Raw genomic sequence first — 25,850 nt, 5'->3', positions numbered from 1 at the left:
ATGAGAATAAGCAAAGAGAAGTCTGTTCAAAGTTTGGACTCTGGAAATGGACCAATTAAGCATAAACATGTCACAATAAGGAAAAAAATGGGCTGGTAAGTGAATAGTCATTTTTTCACAGCACTATGAATGAAGGGGAAATCATCAAGTCCACTCCATGGAGGAATTGTGGGAAAGATCTCCCCTTCTTCCTTGGGGCCAGACAACCACACAGTCTATGTACCATCAATTGTCTACTCTTCCTCAGAAAGATACTATGAAAAATCCTACTCTGCCTTGGAGTACTGGGGAGAAGGAAGAAAAGTTTTACACTAACTTTATGAGTATTCCTTTGAATTCTGCAGCTATAGATACACACACACACACACACACACACACTGGGTGTGTAGATCAAGCACAAAGACTTACTGAAAATTATAAGCTGCTAAAAAGTCATAGAAATAGTCTTTAGTATATGCTCTTGATTCAGGACTATTTGGGGATGATTTCTTTGGGATTTACTTAAACACATTCCAATTTGAATTCTTAGCAAATGGGCCACAGGTGCATATTCTTCTCCAGATTCTGAAAATATCTGATTGTATATGACAGACTCCTTGCTAAAGTTCCTAGGCAAAGAGAGTTAGCTCATGCCCCTGCACATGTAAGCAAAAGGCCAACAGGCATCAGCCCCCACGTTAGACACAAAGGAGAGGAGCCATCACCTTTGCTCTGCAGTTTGGCTCCCCGGGCCAGAGATCCATCAGTCATATTGGTTCTCCTACTAGTGTCCCCTTACTAACTCTTCCCAACCCTTCAGATCCTAGGAGAAAAATGGTATTAGAGAGAGAAAGTATCATTGGCTCTGGGGGTACAGAGGAGGCCAACCCAACTCTGTCTTGTGGAGGGGCAGAATCAAAGAAGTCTGGAGAGCCTTTTTCGAAAACACACTCCTCTATATCGTAGGTTGCACCTGTCAATTGACATGTGTATCCTGCTTTAGGGTAGGAGATATTTCAGCACAGACACCAGGCTTGTAAGCCTGTGTATCGCTATGCCCACACATAGTGCCTAACACATTACATGTACTCAAACATTTGCCATGCAAAAAAATTCTAGAAAATACTCTCCGTGGCTGTCAAAAGCAAAACACTGATCTTTGGATCTATTAGTTTGGGCTGTCACATTCACACCTTCAGAAAGAAAAAAAAAATGTTCTCTCATTATCAAAATCTTACTAGATGCAAAGACAGAATGGATTTCTTGTTACATTCATGAAGCAAAACATGTAGATACAGAGTAGAAATGATCTCTACTAAATAGCTAGGAATAAAAATAAGGCAATTGGATTCAATGTTTTATTATCATGTAATGGTTTGGGCACCAGGTTCCAAAAACCCATGACAAGGTGCCAATAACCATTTGAGAAACTGGTTGTCAGAAAAGCTGGTGTACTATGCATTGAGAGGCAGAGTCGTACCATGAAGGTGTAGCATTTGGCAGATTTTGCTTTTATTAGGCTCTAGAGAGCCCCATTAAGAAAGCTTGTTGTTAGGACATTTATTGTTTACTCTCTGCTTGAGTTTAATTTTTACTTAGGGGAAAATGCCATCTCAGCCTGTAAAATAAATGGACTTTTCTTAATCTAGCCCTTAAAGAATAAACATTTCTATTTAACCTTCAAAATTCTGAAAAATCAGATCAATCCTTCTTGTTAGTACCCAGTATGTATCATTTTACTATCGTATACGATGGAATAGGACACTTACTTAAAAACTAGTCTGTTTCAATATTTTCAGTTACTTATCTGCTGTTTTCCTATCTGACAGTTTATACTACAGCTGGTCAATAAGTTATACCTTTAGCAGCCTTACTTTTTTGAAAACCTTAGCTTAAGACCATCTTCACTACTTCAGTTTATCTTCCACATAAAGAAATTCTAAAGTGTTGCATTTTAATGTCAGCTATTGTAGTAAAAGCTGCTGGTGCCTACCCAGATCCTTTTTTACCAGGATGATGTTCCCATCCCCCAGTTGCTATAAACACTGACCACTCAGCCTTCACAGCTGTATCCTTCTCCAGAAAATTACCTTTGGCCAAAAGAAGCTACCTCACCCAGAGATGTCTGGGAGAGCCCATAGCCAATGACCCAGTAAGACAGGGATATAAAGGCATTTTCTTGCCTTAAAGTGGGGCATCTTTGTGGTGCCATTCATGCCCTAGAGAACATCTCATGGTACCTGTTACAAAGTTCTGTTGAATTTCTCTTCTAATATCTAAGTATCATTTTTTAACTATTTCAATTTTCACTCATCTCAGTTCAGGACCATCTCTCATCTGACTATTCAAATTGCCTTCTGAATCAATATTCACCTTCCTATAGTCCCTTCTCTACAATATTGCTGGAACATTCCAAGATATGAATCTAATCTTCTGCTCCCCCTCTTCCAACACACACACCCCTACTTATACCCTTCATTAACTATCCCCATCACTTACACAGAGGTAATAAACTGAACTCAGTTCATACATGCACTATGTTTCTCTCTCAAGAAAATGAGACCATGAAGCAAAGCAAAGCCTTGAAATGTGTACAATATAATTGTATGGCATTTATTTACCTTGAGAACCAAAGTTAGCTAAAGCAGTTAACTATGATCTTAACGGAGTTAGAAGACTTCCATCAGTACAGAAGAACTAGAAAATGAAGTAAACCTCGGGGAATGGGTTACAAAACCACTTCCCCTTCTAGGTTAGGGAGTCTGTTATAGCAACTTAGGACTTAGTGTGTCCCACTGGTGTTTTGGGCAAGAATGTCTTCTACCTCTATCCCAGGAATCTCTTGGTACATTGCATGGGAAACTTCACAGGTTCTGGTTGGGATGATGATTGGTTCCCAGGTGGGTGAGTATATTTTAATCCTGGAAAACTGCAACACTAAATACACTAAGGATGAAAGTCAAACCCACAATAATAATAATTATGCTAAAGAATAATTTGTACATGTTTGATACTTAAGTATCTAATGTCTGAAAATTTAGCCCATCAGAGAAACAGACTGATTTGTGATCCCAGTTTATAATATGCAATTGTGTAAGTGATTTAGACTTGGTTTTACACTGAAATTGGTTTACAAACAGTACTGGAATACTTAACAGAATATATTTCCCTCCCCTCCCACCATTTTTTTTAAACTTTAAATTCAGTAGATTTTACAGTATCTGGAATGGTTTGTCAGACAATGTTAAAACAAATATAAGTTTATGAACAGTTTAAAAACCTCTATAGAAATTTAAGTTGTAAATGCCCCCCCCAACTTGACTATAACAAATTTCCTACATTTATAAATTGAATAAGATTGAAAATCAAAATAAAAGTTAAGAACGAGGCTTCTCAATTTTGAACTTCAATGCATTAATATCTTTAACAACTAAAGTAGCCCCTGAAGTAATATTTGTGTGTAGAGAGGTCATCCTCAAGAGGACCTCACATTGACATACAAATCCAGGTTTAGATTCTTGCAACATAATACACGACAAAATTGGGTCAAATTCCTAAATGACAAAAATGCCCCCTCCTTGAGATGGTACATGAGTTTTCTAGTTGACCACAGTCTTCCCCACTGCTCCCCACCCCACCCCACCTGACCCCCGACATCACTTAGTCACTCATTTACCCTTACATTCCTGGTCCTTATAAAAGCATTTCCCATTTCAACCCATGCATCTAGAGAAGTGGTTCTCAACCAGGGGTGATATTGTCCCCCAAGACCCAGTTGGCAAAGTCTGGAGACATTTTTTTTGAAGATTTATGTATTTATTTATTTGAGAGAGAAAGAGAGCATGCAAGCAGGGGTGGGGACGGGGGGGAGGAACAGAGGGAAAGGGAGAGAGAGAATTCTCAAGCAGACTCCCCACTGAGCATGGAGCCCAACATGGGGCTCGATCCCAGGACCCTAAGATCATGACCTGAGCCAAAACCAAGAGTCAGATGCTCAACCAACTGAGCCACCAAAGCACCCCTGGAGACATTTTTGTTACAACTATGGGTGGATGCTACTAGTATCTAGAGGGTAGAGGCCAGGGATGCCGTGAAACATCCTACAATGTATAGAGCAGTACCCAACCAGAATTATCCAGCCTAAAATGCCAATAGTGTTAAAGGCCAAGAAATCCTGACCTAGAAGAAAATATCTAAAATCCTTCAACATGGCCCAGAGGATTTACGATGACCTTTGTATATTCTGGAGACTAATCCATTGACATTAAATGGGTCACAAATATCTTTTTTCTTCATTGTTTATATAGTTCTCTTTTTTATCTAAGTTCGTAAATTTAATGAGTTTCTCTTTCCTTAAAGTTTGTTTTTTATTTCCTTCAAGGTATCCTTCCCTACATTAAGGTTAAAGATACTCTTTTGTTCCCTTCTAAACATCCTTTAAGTATTTCACATTTACGTCTTCAATCCAACTGGAATTTATGTGTTGGAATTCAGAGATGTAATTTTGTTTCCATATGGATAACCCATAAATTCAAGAGCATTTACTGACTAGCTCATCCTTCTCCACTAACTGGTAACACCAATTTTGTCATATACTGAATTTCCAAATAAATTCTCACCTGTTTCCAGACTTTCTATTTTCTATTTATTACTGTGATGTCATTATTTTAAGTTACACTTTGATTAGGAGACTGCTATCTGGTATCATGTTTCCTTCTCCAGTCTTCTTCAAATTTACTTTTACATATGATTTTCAGTATCAGCCCTCTTGTAATTTTATTGAAAATTGCATTGAGTTTAAAGATTGGGCAAAGATAATTTTTCTCATTCATGAACATCGTATCCGTATTTGGATTTTTCTATGACTTTCAGTAAAGTGTAATGATTTCTCCATAATGATAACGATAGACTTATTCCTGCGTTCTATATATGGCTTATTTATGAGGTTTTTGTTTTTCTAGTAACTTTTCTTTAGTTTGGATCTCGTTGTAGAAGGCAAACTTGCTGTCTCTTGGAATTTTTTACTTAATCATATCACCTGCAACACTTTCTTCTGCAATACTTACTAATTTTTATCCAGTGTACTGGCTCTGATCTCTAGTACAGTTTAGAAGAGTGAGTGTCTTCATCTTGGTCTTGACTTTAAAAGACATTTCCTCTAATGCTTCACATTTAAACATGACTTTTTCTTTTTAGATATTTGGCAGATACTTTCTATTAGGCTAAGAAAATTTTTTCAATTAGTGGTTTTCTAAGTTTCTAACATCTTGAAGCCATTTATAACACAAAGCAGGTTTGTTCTTTAAGCACGCCCAGTCTTGAAGGACTTATTCTTATATTTGGAGTTGCAGCTGGAAAGCCTTCCTCCATCTTTGAACCTGCCTCCTTTTTACTGCTGGCCTTGCTCAGTGTCTTACGGGAAATCCATTTAGTTTAAATCTCCCTTTGATCAGAATACTGTTCAATTTCCAGAGATTAGCCCATTCACTCACAAAAAGAACTTAAGGGCCTTAAAAATTACCTCCAATCATTTCACAGTTTGCAAGAGTTAAAAGTCCAAGTCAGAAACCTGGCTATTAATTGTGGCCAACACATAGAGCCAGAGATAAATCTCTTAAGATTCTTAAAAGGAAGAATGCACATGCCTCAACATTCCTTTCTCTTCAAGACCTTCTCTAACTCCCTGGTCAATATAGGAGCTAGTCCGGCAAAACTACTAACAAAAATGTACCCCAGAGCTTCCAAGGGGCCGAAACAGCTGGAAGAGGATTTAAGTGTGCATTCTCACACATGTGAAGGAAATACTTCCAGCAGGGAAAGAGAAGTGTTATCAACTATGATGGGTAACAAAGATTCAGTAAAATTCATGGGCCTTATAAAATTGAAATGACATTTCAGTGCTGTTTCCCATCTTTTTTTCTATGGGAAAACACAAAATGTTGAACAGTTGGCTTTTCCTTTGTTTCTTTCATTCTTTCTGTGCCACAGTTACTGCGGCACACTTTATATTTTATTTTAGTCTTTTTTCTTCTTCACAACAATGAAGGGGAGAAATAATTCTTCATACTGCTTTCAAGCCAGGATGCATCAGTATCGTACCTGGGAAGAAAATGGCTAGGTTCTGGGACAGGTGGGTTTTTCTTTTTTTTTTTTTTCCCTCTAGTCAAAATAAGTATGTTGTTAGAGATTTTCTCAGCCAAAATACAATGTTTGGCTATTTCATCTTGAGTGCCATATATAACTTTCTGAAAATGTCAGAACATCTTATGCAAGCAGCATGCCTGGAGTGAACATCTACGTCCCTGGGTGGAACCAATTTACCTGGAAAGTCTGAAACCTTTTTGAGTGTCATTTAAACAGCCACAGGTTGCTTGCTGACTAACCAAGCATCTCAAAGCATGTATCTGAGTTTTCATTTTTCTTTTCCAATTGTAAAAAGCTATGCATCTATCTTGTACTCTGAAAGTTAGACAGACGTACCACAATATCCCTCACCCACAAATGTGGTGGCTGGGGTGGCGATGTGTGGGTGAGAAACACTCTTCTGAGGAAGCAAAGAAAAAGACCAAATCTGCAGTAGGATACAATCAAATCCAATTTTCCAACCTATGTTTATTAAAAGCAGGTGGCTGATGACTTGCAGTAGAAAAGCAACATTATTTATTTAAAAAGCAATTCTCTGTGGCCCTTCCCTTTGGTTACTTTCTAAATTATTTTATGTATTTCCTTTCTCTGGTAAATGGAAAAAGATATTTGCCTTTTTGATTTTTCACTTTAATAACTTTATTAGTATCAGAAAGAAGTTAGGCCTAGACTGATATTAAAATGAAAAGTGCTCCTCCACCCATTTTCTGACAAAAACAAAAATATGTTAGATAAATTTCAAAACTTCAGTTATGTCAAAAAAAAATGTGACTCTTCTGTTCTCTAGTAGCAGGTATGATACATCAGAGATCTCCCCCAAATCACATCATAAACACAAATACATTTTCAACCTCTTCCCACACATTCTCTTCTCCCGTGAAACCTTCACACATCTACCACTTACCTCATATTTTATGCAGCTTTTTGGAAAACTGCTTGATACACAAGCCTGTTTTGAGAACTGCAAAGCTGTGGTCAGTTAAGTCACCTTTCCTGTTTTCCTAATAGCTGCAGAGTACGGTAGTACCTCTCTTTAGCCACCCGTAGAGCTGTCGTGCAGAGAAATTCAAGATAATCCCCTTTATTTTGTTGATTTTAACAAGGAACCCTCAAATTTTATGCCACATGTAATGGGCTTGAAACAGATTAATTAGCAGGATGTGAATTTAGAATTCTTGTTTCGGAGGTAGAACAAATCCTTCCTAGTGCCTCCTTTTTGCTCAACCTCCGCCCTTCTTTTCCCCACCCCTTTCCTTTTCCAGCGCGGGAGTAACAGGGGGGAATTACAATACTTCAAGGTTTATAATATTCTGTTAAATCAAATACAGCAAATACAGAAACCTCTTGTTGGAAAGTTCCTGAGGTAAAGGGAAACTACGATATCGACTATTTTTGCAACCGTGAAAACTTTCAATTTTGAGAAGAATAGTGAAAATACAGCACTGGGCTAGCGTAGCCTCCAAGACTGCGCGCGTCCTCCCTCCCCCTTAATTTTTTCAACGCTAACCGCGGACTCAGATACCCGCTCAGCTGCGGTCGGTAACCACCAGGCCCAACACGCCCCCAGCCAGCTACCAGCCAACGGGAGCGCTCGCAGAGACGCACTCGGCCCCTCCTCCGCCAGGAGGCGTGGCCCGGCGTGGAGGCGGGGCGCCACGCCCCCAGGAAGGGGCGGGACGGCCTCCCAGCCACCCCCCTCTCCAGAGGCGGGGGAGGGGTGCGGGTCCGGAGGGACGTCGTCCAGAAAGCCCGCCCTGGTTGGAGGGAATTTAGAAGAAACCGGGGCGGGAAGGAGGCGGAGTCTAGTTTCCCTGGTGACGGGTTGCCCGGCGGTCGCCTGGTAACCAGTCGCGGCGGTCCTGGGTGCGGCGGCTCTGGCGGCGGAGGCCGCGGAGGTCTGTGGGCCGGAGCCCACGCCGGGCGCTTTCCGCCTGCTTTGTGATGGCGGCCGCGGCCGCAGTGGTCACGCCGTCAGGTTTGGAGGATGGAGTGTCTCGGTCCCGCGGCGAAGGGTCAGGGGAGGTGGTCGTGGAGCGGGGGCCCGGCGCGGCCTACCACATGTTCGTGGTGATGGAGGACCTGGTGGAGAAGCTGAAGCTGCTCCACTACGAGGAGGAACTCCTCCGGAAGAACAACCTGAAGCCCCCGTCCAGGTGGGTGCCCCCGTCCTCCAGCGCCTGGGTGCCGGCCGGATCCCGGGGAGCTGCCTCCTCTAGCCTTCTGGGGAACCTTGAACGCGAATTAGCGCTTGCCTCCATCTTCCTAGCCAGGAAAGGGCACTTCACCCCAAACTTGGCGACAGAGGCCACGGAGCTCACAGTTTAGCTTTGGTATTTTTTAGAGAGAGTAAAGTTTCAGAATCGCTGAAAGGACCGGAAGACGGCTTGGCTTTCTTAGTCTTTAAAGCACTCACAAACCTCCACAAAACACAAACTTTTTTTCTGATTATAAAAGTTATAAAAGTACCTATTGTAGAGGACTCAGAAAAACACAAGTAAGTGTGTAGAAAATACTGATATTACCCATAATCTCATCCCCAAAGATGAATACTGTTATCATATTAGCTCTATTTCTAGTTTTTGTTTTCCTCTGCGATAATTTGTCCCTACAACTGGTAACTGTGGGTACCTGGGACCTTGCTTGACTTTATATGAAGTTAGTAAACTTGTTGACTAATTGCTGTGGTTTAAAAGACCCCTACCTTTGCAGTAAGAGTACTCTCAGAAACTGAGAAGTGGAAAAGACAAATGAAATGACAACAATGGGAACTGTGTCTATATACAACCTCAAGTTCTGCCTTGTTCTGATGGGGAAAAGTCCATTGTATCCTGAAGTCAGTGCCATTAGTTGTTGAGGGTAATGCGCAGCTAGCACTTTTTCTCACAATCAGTGTAGCTTAGTGACAGCCAGATAAATAAGTTAATACTTATATTTGTTTATTGTGTAAAATGCAATTTAGATTAAAAATCTGTAATACTTTCTTTTAATGGCTATACCTTGGCTTAAATAATTTCCCTTGACAGTTTTTTTTTTTTAAGATTTTTTTATTTTTTATTTGACTGAGAGAGAGAGAACAAGCAGGGGGAGCAGCCAGCAGAGGGAGAGGGAGAAGCAGGCTCCCCGCTGAGCAGGGAGACTGATGTGGGGCTGGATCCCAGGACCCCGGGATCATGATCCAAGCCGAAGGCAGACGCTTAACCATCTGAGCCACCCGGGCGCCCCTCCCTTGACAGTTTTGATTTCATTCCTCGCTCTCTTCCAATAACTTGAATTTTAAGATATGTAGGCTCTATGTAAACTGCCCATACTGCTAAGTCAGTCCCTAACAGGAGAAAAGTTAGAGGAAAAAGTAGTGTTGCTTGATCTATGATAGGAGTTTTGGGATTGGGAGTTATTATTTCAATAAGTCATTAAGGATAGTATAAACAACCAACATTTTCTATGATAAAAATGCATTTTTGTCCCCAAGTATATTTTTCAAACTAAAAGAAAATGGCCTTAAGATTCTAGTGGTATAACCACTGTACTATTTCCTCAGGAGTTCAGCAGGATATTTTGAATCATGGATTTGCGTGGCAATATCCTAATTTAATGGTTCCCAGACTGTGGTCATCAGACCAGCAGCAGCATCGCTTGGGAATTTATTAGAAATGCAATGCCACAGGCCCTTTTCCAGGTATACTGCATCAGAAATTCTAGGGGTGGAGCCTAGAAGTCTGTTTAACAAGGCTTTTTGGTGATTCTGATGCATGCTTAAGTTTGAGAACCACTGTCCTACATCTGGAGGATCTGTCGGTATCCAGTCCTCTGTTCTGGAGTTGGTATCAGCCTGGAAGGAAAAGATGAGTTTTCAGTAGTTTTAGTGGGTACTTTGAAAGTGTTGTGAACATATACCTGGAAGGACTTCCTGACCTTTTTCTTCCCAGCTGTTATCTTTCAGAACATTTGTACTACCCTGCAGGAAAAAATTTGGGAAACATGAGAGTGGACTGCTGATTCTTATGAAAAATAGTTATAATAGCCATAAATACAATTATAAACTGCACATAAAATTAATAACTGCACATAAAACAAAGATCTTTGATCAAACTGACTTGAATATTATTAGCAAGTTTTATTCTTAACCTATTTAAGTATAAATCATATATTGATCTTCGTAGGACTGTTTTTAGTAGGCTAGGGATTTAGCAAAAGTCAACAAATGTTTGTTAAACTGTGGATGTGATGATTTGTTTTGAAACATACTTGTACTGGGGCTTTACTCCCAGAAGTTCTGATTTAATTCATAAGGGAAGAGGCAACGTTTGGTCCAGGAGCAATAGTTTGACGAGCTCCGTCAGGTGCTTCAAATATGCAGCCAAGATGAGAACAACTGTTTAACATACTTGATAGGTTAGGAACAGTATGTAAAGATACCAGTGACATTGTAAAAATGCATAGTGAATAATCATTAAAGTCTTCTTTTAAACTCTGAAATTCTCTTAATTCCCAATTACCATTTTCAAGGGGTACTCTCTTATTCATTATTCCTGACATATAAATGATATTGGCAAAAGTTGTACATGATCAGTTTTTTAACATGCCCTGCATTTAGTGGGTGTAAGATCTTTGATCTAATATTTTGTGTATAGTAGCAATTGCTCTAGTCCTGTTGATTAAAAACTTTAATATGAGTGTTTTGGATTACCAGAAACTTCAGAGTGAATTATAAATGTCTTTTGATTTTAAAGCCATTAAAAAAAAAAGTTCTTTAGCAATTTTGGACTTAGTCCCTTTAGTTACTATGGGCTTGTTGCAATATTTTATATTCCATCCTCCCCACTTTGTTTTGAAACAGACACTATTTCGCACTGCCTACCAACCCTGGTGAACAGTTCTACATGTTTTGCACTCTTGCTGCTTGGTTGATTAACAGAGCAGGACGCCCCTTTGAGCAACCTCAAGAATATGATGACCCTAATGCAACTATATCTAACATATTATCTGAGCTTCGATCATTTGTAAGTGTAAACAACTCTCTTCTTTCAGAATATTGTCAAGTTATGAATTTTAATATTGGTTATTCAATGTAGATGCTACCCTTTTAGATGAATTTTCTGTGAATAACTATGTCTGTGCACACACATACATACATAAAATTATATCTGGATTTTTCAGATAAAACCTCAGAATGGTTGATATTATAATATTAATGCTACTTCTAAAAATGTTCAATGTACTCTTTATAGCCCAAAGTAATAATATTTTTTCTTAATCTTGTTATGTCTCAGAGGTAAATTTATGGATACTTAGTTCTTCTAAAAAATGCTAGTAGGAAGCTGAAACACTGTATTTTGAAAGGGAGCTTTGATTTAATATACCATGATAGCAGTTGTACTTTTCATTTCTGACTTTTCCTGGGGGACAAGCAGTAAGAATTTTTGGCACACATGTTATTAACTTTTGACAAGTGATTCACTCTGTCCTTCCTATGGTTGTTTAACGGTAGGATACCTACCTAGTAGTTTTACTAGCTTTTTCTTTCCACCCTAACAGGATCAATTACTTGTTCTGTCATGAGGTTATTGCCTTTCAATTTGATACCTTTGACAATAAAACGTCTTCATTTTCCTTTAGTTTTTTTATGTATCAATGGATTGAGAAGATGAATTTCTAAGAAGCAATATAATTACAGTTATTTTAAATCCTATTTGAAAAGTAGAGAAGTGATACATTTATTCAGCAGTACTTTGCTTAAAATATTTTGACATTTGGAATATAAATAACAAGTAATACCCTGTTTATCTTTTGTATTTCAGGGCAGAACTGCAGATTTTCCTCCTTCAAAATTAAAGTCAGGTTATGGAGAACATGTATGCTATGTTCTTGACTGTTTAGCAGAAGAAGCATTAAAATATATTGGTTTCACCTGGAAAAGGTAAAAAATTACCCAACCTTGCAATAGGAATTTTATGTGGATAGCTTTTTCCTCTATGGGTTTGGAGCTATTTAATTGAACTGACAAGAAATATTTCCTCTTGACTCTTCTAAACTGAAAATGCCACAGGTGATTACAAATGTCTGCATAGACAAAATTGGAATATCTGGTATAGTCACAACCAGTTCTGATTTTATAATGCCCCTTCCTAGTTCAAATATATAATATTAAAGGTTTAACTATAACTGAGTCTCTTTATCAATGTAGGAAATTTCTTCAAGGTCTCTTTATTTATACACACAAAAATAGTATATACATGGGGGTAACTGATAGCTGTAGATTTAAGGAAAAAATGGAAATTAATATAATACTTTAAATGGGATATTCTCTTTTGCTTATAGATAATGGGCAAGAATAATAGCCACCTGAAGAAGCCACCTGACACTCTCTTAGGCATTGTTCATTGCTTCTTTCTCTGACCTGAGAGTGATTTGTTTATATTTCTATGATTGTATTTATCCCTTGGTATTAAAACATTTGTTTACAGGTCTGGCTTTCTTGCAAGAAACTATGAACTCTTCATATGTACTTTATGGAAGTTAGCATAGTACTTTGTATATCATAGATGCTCAATAAATGTTGGTCACATGGATAAGAGAATAAAATATTCAGAAACTGTCAATTTATATAAGATATAGTTAGGAAATACATAAATTTGGTTCTTTGAAGATTGGAATTATTGACTGGTTAGAGATTGTGGAAAGCATTATTTAGGTAAAACATGAGCAAGCAGTGCTTTGGGATGAGAAAAAATTTCTTTGGAAAGGTGTATATATTGTTCCCTGTTAATATCTTAATGTTTATTCAATTATATTCTCTTATAAATAATCTATTCCCTTATTAATAAGTACTTTAAAAAAATGTACTTGACTTAGGTCATCATCAACTTGAACCATATGAAATTACTGATATTCACTTATTATTGAACTAAAAAATGGCAATTTCATATGCTTCAACCTAAGTATTACCAGTTAGTGCAATATAAGGAATAACTATATGATCCACATTACTTCTTTATTAGACTCCAAGACAAGTTATGAAATGTGCTACTCCATTTTGGCATTTTTAAATATTATTAAATTTATTGCCCAATGTGTTCTAAATTCACCTGAAGCCATTAGTATCTCAACCAATACTCACTTTTGTACTTCCTTTGTTTCTAGGCATATCTAATTCTTGACCATGCATTGTGATTTGGATAATTTATAAGGACCGTTGAAATACATAGGGAAGAATAAGGGGGAAAATATTGAAAGTAGGCATCAGGGGCGCCTGGATGGCTCAGTCAGTTGGGCGGCTGCCTTTGGCTCAGGCTATGATCCCAGGGTCCTGAGATTGAGCCCCGCTTCGGGCTCCCTGGTCAGCGGAGAGCCTGCTTCTCCCTTTCCCTCTGCCTGCCACTCTGCCTACTTGTGCTCTCTATCTCTCTTAAAATAAATAAATAAATAAGTATCTTAAAAAAAAAAAAAGTAGGCATCAGATAATATGTCAGCTACATAATATATAAATTACATAGAAGTTACATATTTATAGATGATTATTTTATATATTAAATATGTCATTGCAAATCCTAGAAGAACATTGCTTTTGAGATATTATCTAATTCTAATTAATAAAATAGGAAGTTTATTTCTTAAGAAGATTGATTTGGTTCTCAGTACTTTCTTTCCTTAATATTAAATGTTGATTTTCATATTTTGTTAATCTGTCTGAGGTACGGATTTTTAAATAAGTTTCTAGAAATAAACCTAAATACTTTCGGGTATTTTTAATATGGGAAATACATGTCATTAATCTTGTTGGAGAAATGGTCGTTCAATACTTAGTGTTAGGACCACTGATTAGATTTTGGAAGTAAGAAAGCTGGAACCTGGGGCGCCTGGGTGGCTCAGTCGTTAAGTGTTTGCCTTCGGCTCAGGTCATGATCCCAGGGTCCAGGGATCGAGCCCCTCACTGGGCTCCCTGCTCAGTGGGAAGCCTGCTTCTCCCTCTCCCACTCCCCCTGCTTGTGTTCCCTCTCTCGCTGTCTCTGTCAAATAAATAAATAAAATCTTAAAAAAAAAAACTGGAACCCTTTTTATTCTATCAAAATAAATTTCAGATTGGTCAAAGATATAAATATGAAAAATGAAACTATAGGAGTACTAAAAGGTCAAAGAGGGGTGGGGATGTGTCATGTGAAGGAAAAGCCATGTATATATGATGTTAAAGCTGCTAAGATCCACACAAGGAAAGGTTGCCAAGTCTATGTAATAAGAATTGTAACAGTCCTGAATAGCCAAGATTATAGTGATAAACTAGGAAAAATATTTTTAACACAAGCTAGGCAAAGCATTAATTTTCTTAATATACAAAAGGGCAAAGGCCATAAATAGGCATTTCACTGAAATAGAAACACCAATAACCAATTAAAACATGAAAAGATGTTCACTCACGCTCTTAAAGAAATGCAATTAAAATGAGATTTTTCACTTATATGATTGGCAAAGATTAAAGTTTGTTTGCAGTATTTGTGAACATATAGAAATAGAGTCATTGTTGTTGAGGGTGTGAATTAGAGTAACATTTTGGAAATTGGTTTTTGGTAACATACAGAAAAACAATAATATGTACAAAGTTGTTGACCCAGCTATTATATAAATTTATTCTAAATGATATGACAAATGATAGACATAATGATGAATGTACAAGGATGATCTCTGTAATATTGTTTAGTAAAAAAACTAGAAACCACCTCAGTGTTCAGCCTCAGTTTCTAATTAAATTAGTTATGGTGCTGTTGTTCAGTGGAATACAGTGCAGGTATGGGGAAAAAAAGAGAAAAATGTATATGTACTTAAATGTGGTAAATTAGTAAGTGAAAAAGTATGTTGGATAACAATATGCATTATATCATCCCAATTGTGTATATTTATTCTTTAAATTTGGAGATAAACATTTTTGCTTCTTTACATAGAAAGTTTCAAAAAGAATACATCAAACATGTAACAGTGATTATGGAAAGGGGGTAAAAAAGGACAAGATCTGGTGTAGAGGGGATTCTTAAAATTCACATTATACCTTTCTGTCTTGCTAAAATGTTTTGTTTTTAACTCTCATCACATACTAAGCCTTATTATTTTAGACCAACATACCCAGTGGAAGAGTTAGAAGAAGAAACTGTCCCAGAAGATGATGCAGAATTAACATTAAATAAAGTGGATGAAGAATTTGTGGTATGTGTGCTGCTGAACTTTTTGTTTCTTTTTACCTTTGAATTCCTTTCCCCTCTCTTAATTCCCCTAGACTTCATTTTTAGGAACATATTTCATTTCATTGTTTCTAGAGAAGAAAAGCTTTTAAATAGAGTACCAAGAATCAGTTATTTAGACCTTTGATTAAGTTAATGCTCATGTTTTCTAATGATTAAAGTCTGAATTATAGCAGAGGTTCTTGAACTGTAGACAGGAAATAGCGGACTGCTAGTTCTAAGAGTAAATATTTTATTAGTAACCATTCATGATTTGAAATAGGCCATAAATAATAACTTGAAAAAGAATAGTAGGGTTTAGGATTAATATATTCTACTTCGTAAGAACACTGTTCATTTCTCAGCAACTCTTCTTTGCTTCTAAAATTAGGATAAGTACTACCCTTTAGGAATTTTTAAAAATACTTATAAATACCAACGTTATTTAAATTGTTTGGCAGCATATGGGCCTTTACCATTCTTAACATTCCATTCATATTGTGAAACTAAATGATTAAGTCTCTATAACAGATTAAACTAGTAAAATGGTAGAGAAAAGGAGCACTTTCTCAGAACCAGAGATGGATTGACCGTGGTGTTTTAGGAAGTATACCTATGATCTGAAATTGAAATAGCAGGGGAAAACCCCTTTTTTAAAAGTGTATGTTATTGTCATAAGCCAATTACATTTTCCAAGTGAATTTTTAAATCATTAGATAAGGGGTGCCTGGGTGGCTTAGTCTGTTAAGCATCTGTCTTCGGCTCAGGTCATAATCTCAGGGTCCTGGGATCGAGCCCCGCATTGGGCTTCATGCTCAGCCAGGAGCCTGCTTCTCTCTCTCTCCCTCTGCCGCTCTCCCTGCTTATACCTCTCTCTCAAATAAATAAATCTTTAAAAAGTAAATAAATAAATCATTAGATAATAAGTATATTCAATATTTCAGCTTAATTTATTAAACTATTATATGCCACAAAGAATCACTTCATCGTTTTTTAGCAAATGCTGAAACTAACCATTAAATAGACTATATCCTAATAGTAGAATATTATGTAGCCATTAAAATTATTTACAAAGAAATGTTAGTGATATAGGGATGATAATTTCTGCTGTACATAAACCCAAGTATGTAAAATATACAAAAAAGAAAAAATAATATGTTAACATTAGTTATATATGGGTAGAAAGATTATGGATGATTATTTCCTTTTTTTTTAAGATTTTATTTATTTATTGGAGAGCGAGTGAGAGAGAGAGAGCACAAGCGGGAGAGGGAGCAGCAGACTTCCCACTGAGCAGGAAGCCTGACACGGGGCTCAATCCCAGGATTCCGGGATTATGACCTGAGCTGAAGGCAGATGCTCAACTGACTGAGCCACCCAGGCACCCTAATTATTTCCTTTTCTATGCTTCTTTGTATTGTCAAAGTTTTTAACATGTATTTTATCAGCAGTATAAATATTTTAAACCATAAATAGAAAAAAGCTGATTCTGTTATTTACAGAAGGAAAAAGACCATTGTAAAACTAATCAATTTAAAAGATATCTTTTAAAAATATGATTACATTTTAAAAGTGAAGGTAAATATATGTTCATTCATTCTGCATGTGTTTTATTGAGCACCTTTTGGGCAAGACCCTGGTGGAACTGCATGTACAAAAGCTCTGAGTCAGGAAGGAGCTTAGCTTGATCAAGGAGCTGAGAGAAGACCACTGGGGCCAGATTTCCTAAGTAAGGCGGGTGTATGCATGTGTGTGGTTTACGATTCACAGGAAAGATAGACCAGGTCCAAATCATTTTGGCCATTTTAAGGAGTTTCAACTTTATTCCTTGTGTAATAGGTCTTTCCATTCAGGCTCAGGAAATGTTAAGTTCTCACATATTCCCATTCGTTGACCTCATTTATTTTACTCAGGTATTTTCCTCATCTTCTCTTTTTAGTAACTTTATTAGTTAATGGTTTATCGATAGAAACCTGGTCCTAGTACATTAACATTTAGCTTCAGAGACATAACTCAAAACTGCCAGTCAGGGGAAAAAAAGTACAAAAACCTACTAGTCAGAAAGAAGACTCTATAGGGATGGAAACCAATTTTGCACTTTTTTTCTATCTCCAGGTTACTAGTGCAAAGTGGGTGTTCATCCAATATTGGACTCAAAATCAGCTTGTCAGCAAATTGCTATGTAACTTTTAGAAATTATAGCTAATTTTTTTCTGAGAACCCTTTAAAATCCAAAGCAACATCATTAGGTGTGTAAATTAGAGAAACAAACTAGGAAGCTGCCTCTTTGCATATTTTATCCCAACTGTAAGGTAGAGACCTTCTACTGTCATTAGACCAAACGGAAGGTCTTCCTCAAAGGGTTGCCTCTGAGGCTGCTGGTTCCCTTACTTAAAAAGTCTCTTGAATTTTTTCCTTTTCTTTCTTTCTTATTGTCATCATGTTATTCTAAGTAGCCCTCCGTTACCTCTTCATCCCTCTTGCTAAGGAGATGAGTGCCAAAAAGTGTTTGGATTGTGGGATGTTACATTATTTTGTTGCCAGAGTTTGCGTGGTGGCTCAAGCATGGAAAAAATTATTTCTGACAGAGTAAAGTTCTACTATAATCATCTAGAAATTAGAATCCTTCAGATTTAGACTTGTCAAGTCAAGATAGGACACATTGATAACTCTTTTAAAAAAAGATAAAAGAAGTATTGGTCACAAAACAATTTTTTCACCTGCTATGTATAATCATATACTTAGTAATTGGCAGAGAATTAGGAGGGCACATAGTACATATTAGGCATAGAAATGGTAGGAAATTGTTGAGTGTCTTCTATATTAATGAAATCAGAATCCTCTTATTTTAAAACTTTTTTCTAAGTCTGTTTATATTTGAATTCCTTTTGAATGCTCTCTTAGTAATATTTAGTAACTTAAATCCTTTTTTTTTACTGCCTACTATTAAAGCTTTTTACCTATTAGCATTTAATCCAGTACTAATTCAACAAGTATTTATTGATTCCCTATGTAAACAGTACTAATTAGGTTATTGTAAAAGCATAATAAACTTGTCTCTTCTCCCATGGGCATTGAGTCATTGGCATTTCAATCATTTACTCTGGTTGTTAAGTAGGTCATCATCAATGCAAACACAGAATAAACTGAGCTGGATCTCAAAGGTGTGCATCTGCATTTATGGTTAAGATTTAAGATGTAAACAGTCACATCAATTTTGTCTATACCTCTGTGCTCCACTGTCCCTCCTCCCTGAATGTAAAAAAATGTAAACATAAAATAAATAAATGTCACTTGAGTGTATTTATACTCTGCATTTATATTGCTTCATATTTTATAAAATCTTTCCAATTCCCCAAAGATTAGCATAGTTCTCATAGCTTACCTTAGTGTCCCCACCCCCAGAGTTTCAGAGTAGATCTGAGATAGAACCTTAGAATCTGCATCCTAACAAGCTCCCGGGTGATGCTGATGCTGATGCTGCAGATCTCAGAACCACATTTTGAGAACCACTGTCTTACATCCTTCTAAGTTCTTGAAGATGAGGATTATCTTTGAAATCTTCCATTGCAGCTTTGTAGAACTGTACATGTGGAAGTGTCCACCAAATAACACACACTTACTGTTTGTTTTTTTTTCTTTGAGGACCAAGTTCCAGTCACTGTCTTACCATGTCCTTAAGTCTCTTGTTAAATTTTTTCACCCACTATGTCACTTGTCACCACGAAGACCTTTGAAGAGAAAGGGGGGCTATTTTTTTTTGTTCCACATGCTTTAGAACCTGCTCAGACTCCATTTTTGCTGTATATTGGGAAAGGAATTGCCTCTCAAAGGGTCACTTTCTGACCCTACCCCCCCATACCAGTTGGCCCAGGGATCAGGACCAACTTGGAATCTACTCGAACTATCCTTTAAGATAGTTAATATCTAAGATACATGGTTAGTATCTTAAATATATATTTCATATCTTTAAATAGATTTAATATTTTAATATCTTTAAATAGGTTTAGGGGCCATGAGCTAAGCAGTACTAATGACTAATCTTATTAATTTATTAAACTTGAGCATATAAGAGATGAGATGTCAAAAATATGCATTAATGGGATTGGTCCCTGGAGCAGGTGAAAATATTCTGTGTCTGTCAACCTCATTTTTGTCCGTTTTAGTCATGTTCTCAAAGTTGTCATTAACTCCTTCCATTATCTCTCTCTTTTAGATGTGCCATTCTGCAGTGTTTCTTGTTTTATTCTTATATTTATTTATCCCTAGTTTTACAGCAATGGCCCTTCTCCTGTTTTTTTCTTTTTTCAGTGACTATAAAAAGGCCCTATTTTAAAAGGTACCATCAAAACCTCAAAAAACAGATGAGCTGCTAATAACATTATGCCCTACTTTATGCACACCACTAGGCTTTTAAATACCTTTTCATGCATTAGTCTTTGTGTTGAGCTTAGTATATTATGCATGTAAAAACTTGGAAATACATTCTTTAAATTATAACTTTTTATAATTATTAACTTTTAAAACTCTTTTTTTCTAAGGAAGAGGAGACAGACAGTGAAGAAAACTTTATTGATCTCAACGTCTTAAAGGCCCAGACATATCGCTTGGTAAGTTGCATGGGATACACACAGGACCAACAAGCAATCAGTACACTTGTTCTGCTGGAAATTGAAACAAGTAGAAACCACTGTTTGCCATTGTTTTGTGTGTCATGTGAAAAGTAGCTCTCAAAAAATTGTTTCCTGTATATAAAATGTTACAATTGTAGCAAATATAAAAATCCAGAGGGACAAGTGGGACAGCCTCATGTCTGCACCATGGAAAATCAACACAGTGCTTCTCACATAAGCTGAAAATAATTTGTCATTTTTTTTATTATAGAAAGACGTTATTTGATTTCAAGTTATTTTCCATTGTATTTGGCTAGCATTGAATGGTCTTGATTACAGGAAAATATTTAAGTGGTTATTGTTTGAAATAAAATGGATTATTTTAAGACTGGTGTATGATAGGTAGTTAGACATTGCTTTAAGTCAATGTTTGCTCTGTTTTAATTAGGAAATCTAGTCTATAAACGAGAACCCACTCAATGAGATATTTCAAAAGTACATAAGGGATTTTTGTATTTTCCTGTATGTATATTTCAATAAAGGGATACCTATTGCTTGCTCAAAAAGGTATATATAGAATATAATATTCTCATTTGCCCTTTATTTTTCTTGTCTAAAGTCTACAAACAAGTTTGGATATAGCTTTGGGCGCATATCATGAAGACTTCGGTGGCCATTCTATCCCAGGATGATCTCTTCATTTGTCATTTACTGCCTTAGTAATGTTAGTCAGCATTATTTGTTATTGTTAATGATACATTTCTTGTTTTCTGCCCAACTTGAGGTGCAATAAAACATAACGAGTAACATTGTAGCTAACTTGCCTGAATGTGTGAGTTGACTTTAATACATTTAATACTTATTAGATGTCTGACCTTGGGCAGGTTTCCAAAAATTCTTGTGCCATATCTTCCTCATCTGTAAAATGAGGATAAAAATATTACCTTTTTCATAGGGTTTTTAAAGATTAAAAGAGTTACTACATATAAAGCATTTATAATGATGTCTGGCACATAGATAGTGTTCAATAAGTGTTGGCAAAAACCAAAACCACATCTTCCCACATTCACCTTCTCAAATCTGATTTGTATAAACTCCTTGATTATAGGAGATAACTATCATTTTTTATAGTCTCCATAGTGTAACACAGAAGATGCCCAATAAATAAATGTATTTTTATTGCTCAATTGAAGTTTGAGAATATAATATAATATGATACAGTATATCATTTTAAATCCAAACAGATAAACTCCAGTTGTAACAGTACATTTGCAGATCACTCTGTAGTTTTCAAAGTACAGTTAACCCTTGAACAACATGGGTTTGAACTGCACAGGTGCACTTACACATGGATTTTTTTCCGATAAATACAATACTGGAAATGTATTTTCCTTATGATTTTTTTCAGTAACATTTTCTTTTGTCTTTATTGTAAGAATACAATATATAATACATATAGCATACAAAATATGTATTAATTAATCAGAAAGCCTTCCAGTCAATGGTAGGCTATTAGAAGTTAAGTTTTTGAAGGGCGCCTGGGTGGATCAGTCAGTTGAGAGCATCCGACTCTTGATTTTGGCTCAGGTCATAATCTCGGGGTCATGAGAGCGAGCCCTATGTTGGGCTCTGTGCTCAGTGGGGAGTCTTCTTGAGATTCTCTCTCTCCTTCCTCTGCCCACCCCCAACTCACACATGCACACACTCAAAAAAAATTTTTTTTAATTTAAAAAATAAAGAAGTTAAATTTTGGGGGAGTCAAAAGTTATATCCAGGTTTTCGGTTATTGGGGGTCCACACCCCTAACTCCCACATTGCTCAAGGGTCAATTGTACTTTAAAACACATCCTTTACTGACCTTGTAAAGTATTTGGGTAGATGTTGTTATCTCCCTTTTACAGATACAAAAACTGAAATTTATAACCTTGGGACAATATACTCTTAAAAAACTTAATAAAACTACAGTAGCTGAATTTGAACTAAGTTTGCTTTAAACTTCAGCCGGGTAGGTATGGTTTGATTCCTATGTTAAGCAAGGATACTGTGGTGCTCAGTGTTCCTGTATGTGTTGAAAATGACAGCAAAGTTCTAAAGTATAAGGGAAGAAAACAAAAGAGATGACTATGCAGTTATTCTCAGAACAAAACTGTCATTTGTGTTATTTATTCTTCCATTGATAGTATAAATAGAGACCTCTAAAGGCCACCTGAGATTCCCTCTGGACAATGTAGTTTGAGAATTGGGAAGGACTTAAAGTAATTTAATTTGAGTAGTAGAGACCACTACTCTTAAGTTCCTGTAGGTTCTGATTTCAATTTTTCACCTTAATTGAACTATGTAAGTTTTCCTCTACCTGTGCCTTTATAAATTTTCTAGGTATTAGATCCTTTGGACAAAGATTATATAACATAAACCCCTTTGAGCTAAGACTATATATGGTTGCATTTTCACAAGAGGAAGAAGTCTGAACACCAGGTGTTTGTAGATGGTCAGCCATGAAGTACTAATGAGGGAGAAAACCCTTTCATATTTTAAAAAATCTGGCAGGCTTCTGATGCCCACTAAAGCCATCTGCCTGAGACAGCTGTATCTGACTCTAGCTCATGATGGCTTAGACTGCTCTTTCCCCAAGACAGAACTGCTATATAGGTTAGTAACATAGATTGAAGATTTTATGTTTCATGCAGCAGGTGGACTCACAATGCAGAGGAAATATTGTTTTAGCAAAGTTGCACGCAGTGAGTTTTTCACTAGAACAAAAATGTTATGTACTATCTAGGAAATTGATATACAAAATGTAGATGTGACTGTGCCACCCCAGCCGTTTATGGATTACAGCAGTCCCTCTCTAGCTGCGGTTTTGAAACAACAGATGCTTCTCCAGTCATTCTCTACTCTCTCACCTTGCTTTATTTTTCTTTACAGACCCTGGCAATGAATTAATTTCTGTCTATTGTCTATCTCAATTTCTATCTGTTGTCTATCTCAGTCACTAGAATGCACTCTCCTCTAGAGTGGGAACTTTCTTCAGTACTTTTTCACCTGTGCCTGGTGTGTAGAAAGTGCTCAGTATGGAATAATATTGAATGAATACATGCTTAAATGAATGCTATTTTATATAGGCAAGGTATAGTTTAATCTTCATAGAGAAAAGAATTGTTCAACAATAATTATGACCTCTTCTATGTACCAAGTAGGATGATCCCGGGAGGAATCTAATATATTCCTTTCTTTCATTAAATAAATTGATGTCTAGATCCTAAAAAAGTGTGCTTGCTCTTAAGTATCATAATAATGCAAGAAGATGAGCATACACAGAATTTTCTTGAGATTTGTGGTAAATGGAGCGAGAGAGAATGTACATGGAAAAGACATGCTGCAGATTACGTTCTCTGGACTTGGACAGTGAGACCAGAGTTTGGGGTGCAGGATGTTCATTTTGAAAGGAAGGGGGGAAGAAATTGGGCTGAGGGAGAAGTGTAGCTGTGATTCAGGCCTGACAAAGCTTTGGGCAACCTGCTGAAGCAAGTGTTGCCTGCTTGGCTCAGTCACTGGAGGCAGGCTGCCCTGGAGGGGACATACTGCCAGGTGGCCCTGCAGGTAAGACAGCCTGAGGTAGCCGGCAGCAGGAAGCTGTCTGCTGGCCACATGGCCTGCAGCGAGGCAGCACGTCTTTCCTTGGAAGGAGACCTGGTGGTCGATCTTCCTGACTACCACAACATATTTGAATCCTATAACTGCTAATTTGAAGAATTTGTAAAGAGCTACCAGGTGCCCACTGACTAAACTTTGAAGTGTCTGCCTACTCGGATCATGACATAGCAATAGTGTTTCCTGAACATTGACAATGACATTCTAAGAATATGGTTTTTCCAGTCAATGTTGAATGCTTACAGGGATGAAATTGGTTTATATTGGAAGCAGTTGTTTTTCAGAATATTTATTTACTCTGAGGTTTAAAAAGTACATTTTAATGCCCTTTTATCTCTTACTGCAATTACAGTTTTGCCAAATATAATATTTTCAAAGAAAACAACTTTTGCAATTAGTAAGGGATTACTTTATCTTCCAAAATTTTATTTGTAGGTTAGCTATTTGAATTTTGATAGAGCTTTTCTTAGAAGAGAAAAAAGTGGATAAATATTAGTCTTCAAGGCTAGCCCACAAACTTCCACATTCTCTCTGTCCCTCTGATTCCTGAATATTCTTGAAATCCAAAATTTAGCCAAAGGCTCCTTGAGAGTGGTCATGGGGGAAGACACTGGTGCTGTATTAAAGCTCTCACAGTTGGGCAGAGCCCCTGATGGGTAGGGGTACAGTAGAATGTCAGAGATGTGAGGGGTGGGAGCAGGGAAGGAAGGCGCTGGTGGTGAGGTGTTTGGCCGTTGTTCAGGCCATTTCTGGTTCTATCTCGAGTATGTTAACTGGAAACTGCCTGCATGGTTGTGGCAGCTACGCTGTAACTACAAGTGGTCTTTGTAGCTCCCCTCCATTCTGAAGCTCAGAGTCATAGCAGTGTTGTGGCAGCGTAACGCAGATGTGTCCTTCTCCCCCCCACAGTGAAGAAAAGATGGAAGGGAAGCTGTGCGCTCTGAGTTCTATTTTTAAATGTCCATCACTTCGTTTCAAAACATTTTTTTCAAACATGCCATAGATACCATTCTTCCTTGAGATGCTAAATTTGAGGTTTTAGAAACCAAATTCTGAGTTAGACAGCATAAAACCAACTATCTCAAAAGGTTTAAACACAATTGGTTTTTAATTACTTAGCAAAAAATTCATTGTACCAAAAATGAGAGAATTTTTAGCTTAAAAAGCAAAAGCTGTAAGGAAGCAAAAATCTGGGCTTAGAAAAAAAATGTCATCTCAGTTTTAGAGTGTCATTGTGGCAATTCTGCAAGATTATAATCAAAAAAGGGAAGAAGATGGATTACTTTGGCTGATATCTTAAATACTTTAAATTTTCATCATTTTACATTTGATTTACATTTCACTTCTTGACAAAACGTCATTTCTGAGTAATATAGGGGGGAGAAAGTACTGTTCTGATCTGCAATATAGCTTGCCCCCTCGGTTATCACTGGTTCTGATTCCTGCTTGAGGAAAATGGTTTTCCTCTCCTTTCCTAAAACATTTGTTTGTCCTCCTGTGTTGTGACTGAGAAGTCTGCGGTTGGTATTTCACAGGAGAAACAATTAAAGCACCACATGTCTGAGCGTGATGGAACACATGATTGAGTAAATGCTTTTATTTCTCTGGTAACTAACCTGTACCACCCCATCAGTTTTACATCTGGAGGTGAATAGAAAATGTAGGTTAGAGAAGAAAAGATGTACTCTGCATTGCTCAGAAGAAGCTCAAATGGCAGTTCTTGCTGGGTGTAAAAGAGAGTTTTGCTTGATCTTTAGTGTAGCTTTTGAATCCACGCTTGGAATAGGAAAGATCCTTATTTCCGTCCTGGTTTTATTGTGAGCCTAAAAAGAAGTAGGAAGCAAGGACTTCTCAAGGTCCTTTCCAGATCTGAGTCCATACCTTCGACGTCGACACCATGGTGGAAAATAATCCTTGAATCATATTGGGACTGCACATCACTAGACACTTAGCCTTAGTAAATTAACCTGTGACTCTGCTTATTCTGTACAATGGTGACACAATTCTTCACAGGGTTGTTTTGATATTAATATAACCTAACTTGTGGACAGCACATAGCTTAATGCATTTCTTATTTTGTATAATTTTTCACCTTTCCTAGAGTTTGGAACTAAGGGATTGGGATTAGAATGTTACCAACATTCTTATGTGCTGTAGGAGAGTAGAAAAAGCCCCAATCTCTCTCTCTCTCTCTCTCTCTCTCTATATATACACACACACACACACACACACACACACACACACACACACACACACA

At 37.1% G+C, this 25,850-nt stretch overlaps 2 protein-coding genes across 3 annotated transcripts in view; one reads left to right on the top strand and one right to left on the bottom strand.

Moving 5' to 3' along the window:
* The window catches only part of HHLA2 (HERV-H LTR-associating 2), a 126,036-nt gene extending 118,609 nt beyond the window's left edge, over positions 1–7,427 (bottom strand). The window contains exon 1 of the mRNA XM_032406488.1: positions 7,028–7,427. The gene's annotated coding sequence lies outside the window, so the exon portion shown is untranslated. The remainder of the gene's footprint in view (positions 1–7,027) is intronic.
* A 394-nt stretch (positions 7,428–7,821) lies between these two features.
* The window catches only part of IFT57 (intraflagellar transport 57), a 55,924-nt gene continuing 37,895 nt past the window's right edge, over positions 7,822–25,850 (top strand). Inside the window, exons 1-5 of one of the 2 annotated variants that reach the window (XM_032406487.1) lie at positions 7,822–8,276; positions 10,961–11,123; positions 11,922–12,040; positions 15,225–15,315; positions 19,871–19,939. In XM_032406487.1, the coding sequence (XP_032262378.1) occupies positions 8,065–8,276; positions 10,961–11,123; positions 11,922–12,040; positions 15,225–15,315; positions 19,871–19,939 (654 nt within the window). In that variant the 5' untranslated portion in view covers positions 7,822–8,064. The remainder of the gene's footprint in view (positions 8,277–10,960; positions 11,124–11,921; positions 12,041–15,224; positions 15,316–19,870; positions 19,940–25,850) is intronic. The other variant, XM_032406485.1, reaches the window with a different exon arrangement.

Source organism: Phoca vitulina, unplaced genomic scaffold (genome assembly GCF_004348235.1).
Source record: "Phoca vitulina isolate PV1807 unplaced genomic scaffold, GSC_HSeal_1.0 scaffold8, whole genome shotgun sequence".
In the NCBI taxonomy this organism is placed as follows: domain Eukaryota; kingdom Metazoa; phylum Chordata; class Mammalia; order Carnivora; family Phocidae; genus Phoca; species Phoca vitulina.
Note: the sequence above shows the minus strand (reverse complement) of the source record. Positions and strands in the feature narration are given on the sequence as shown.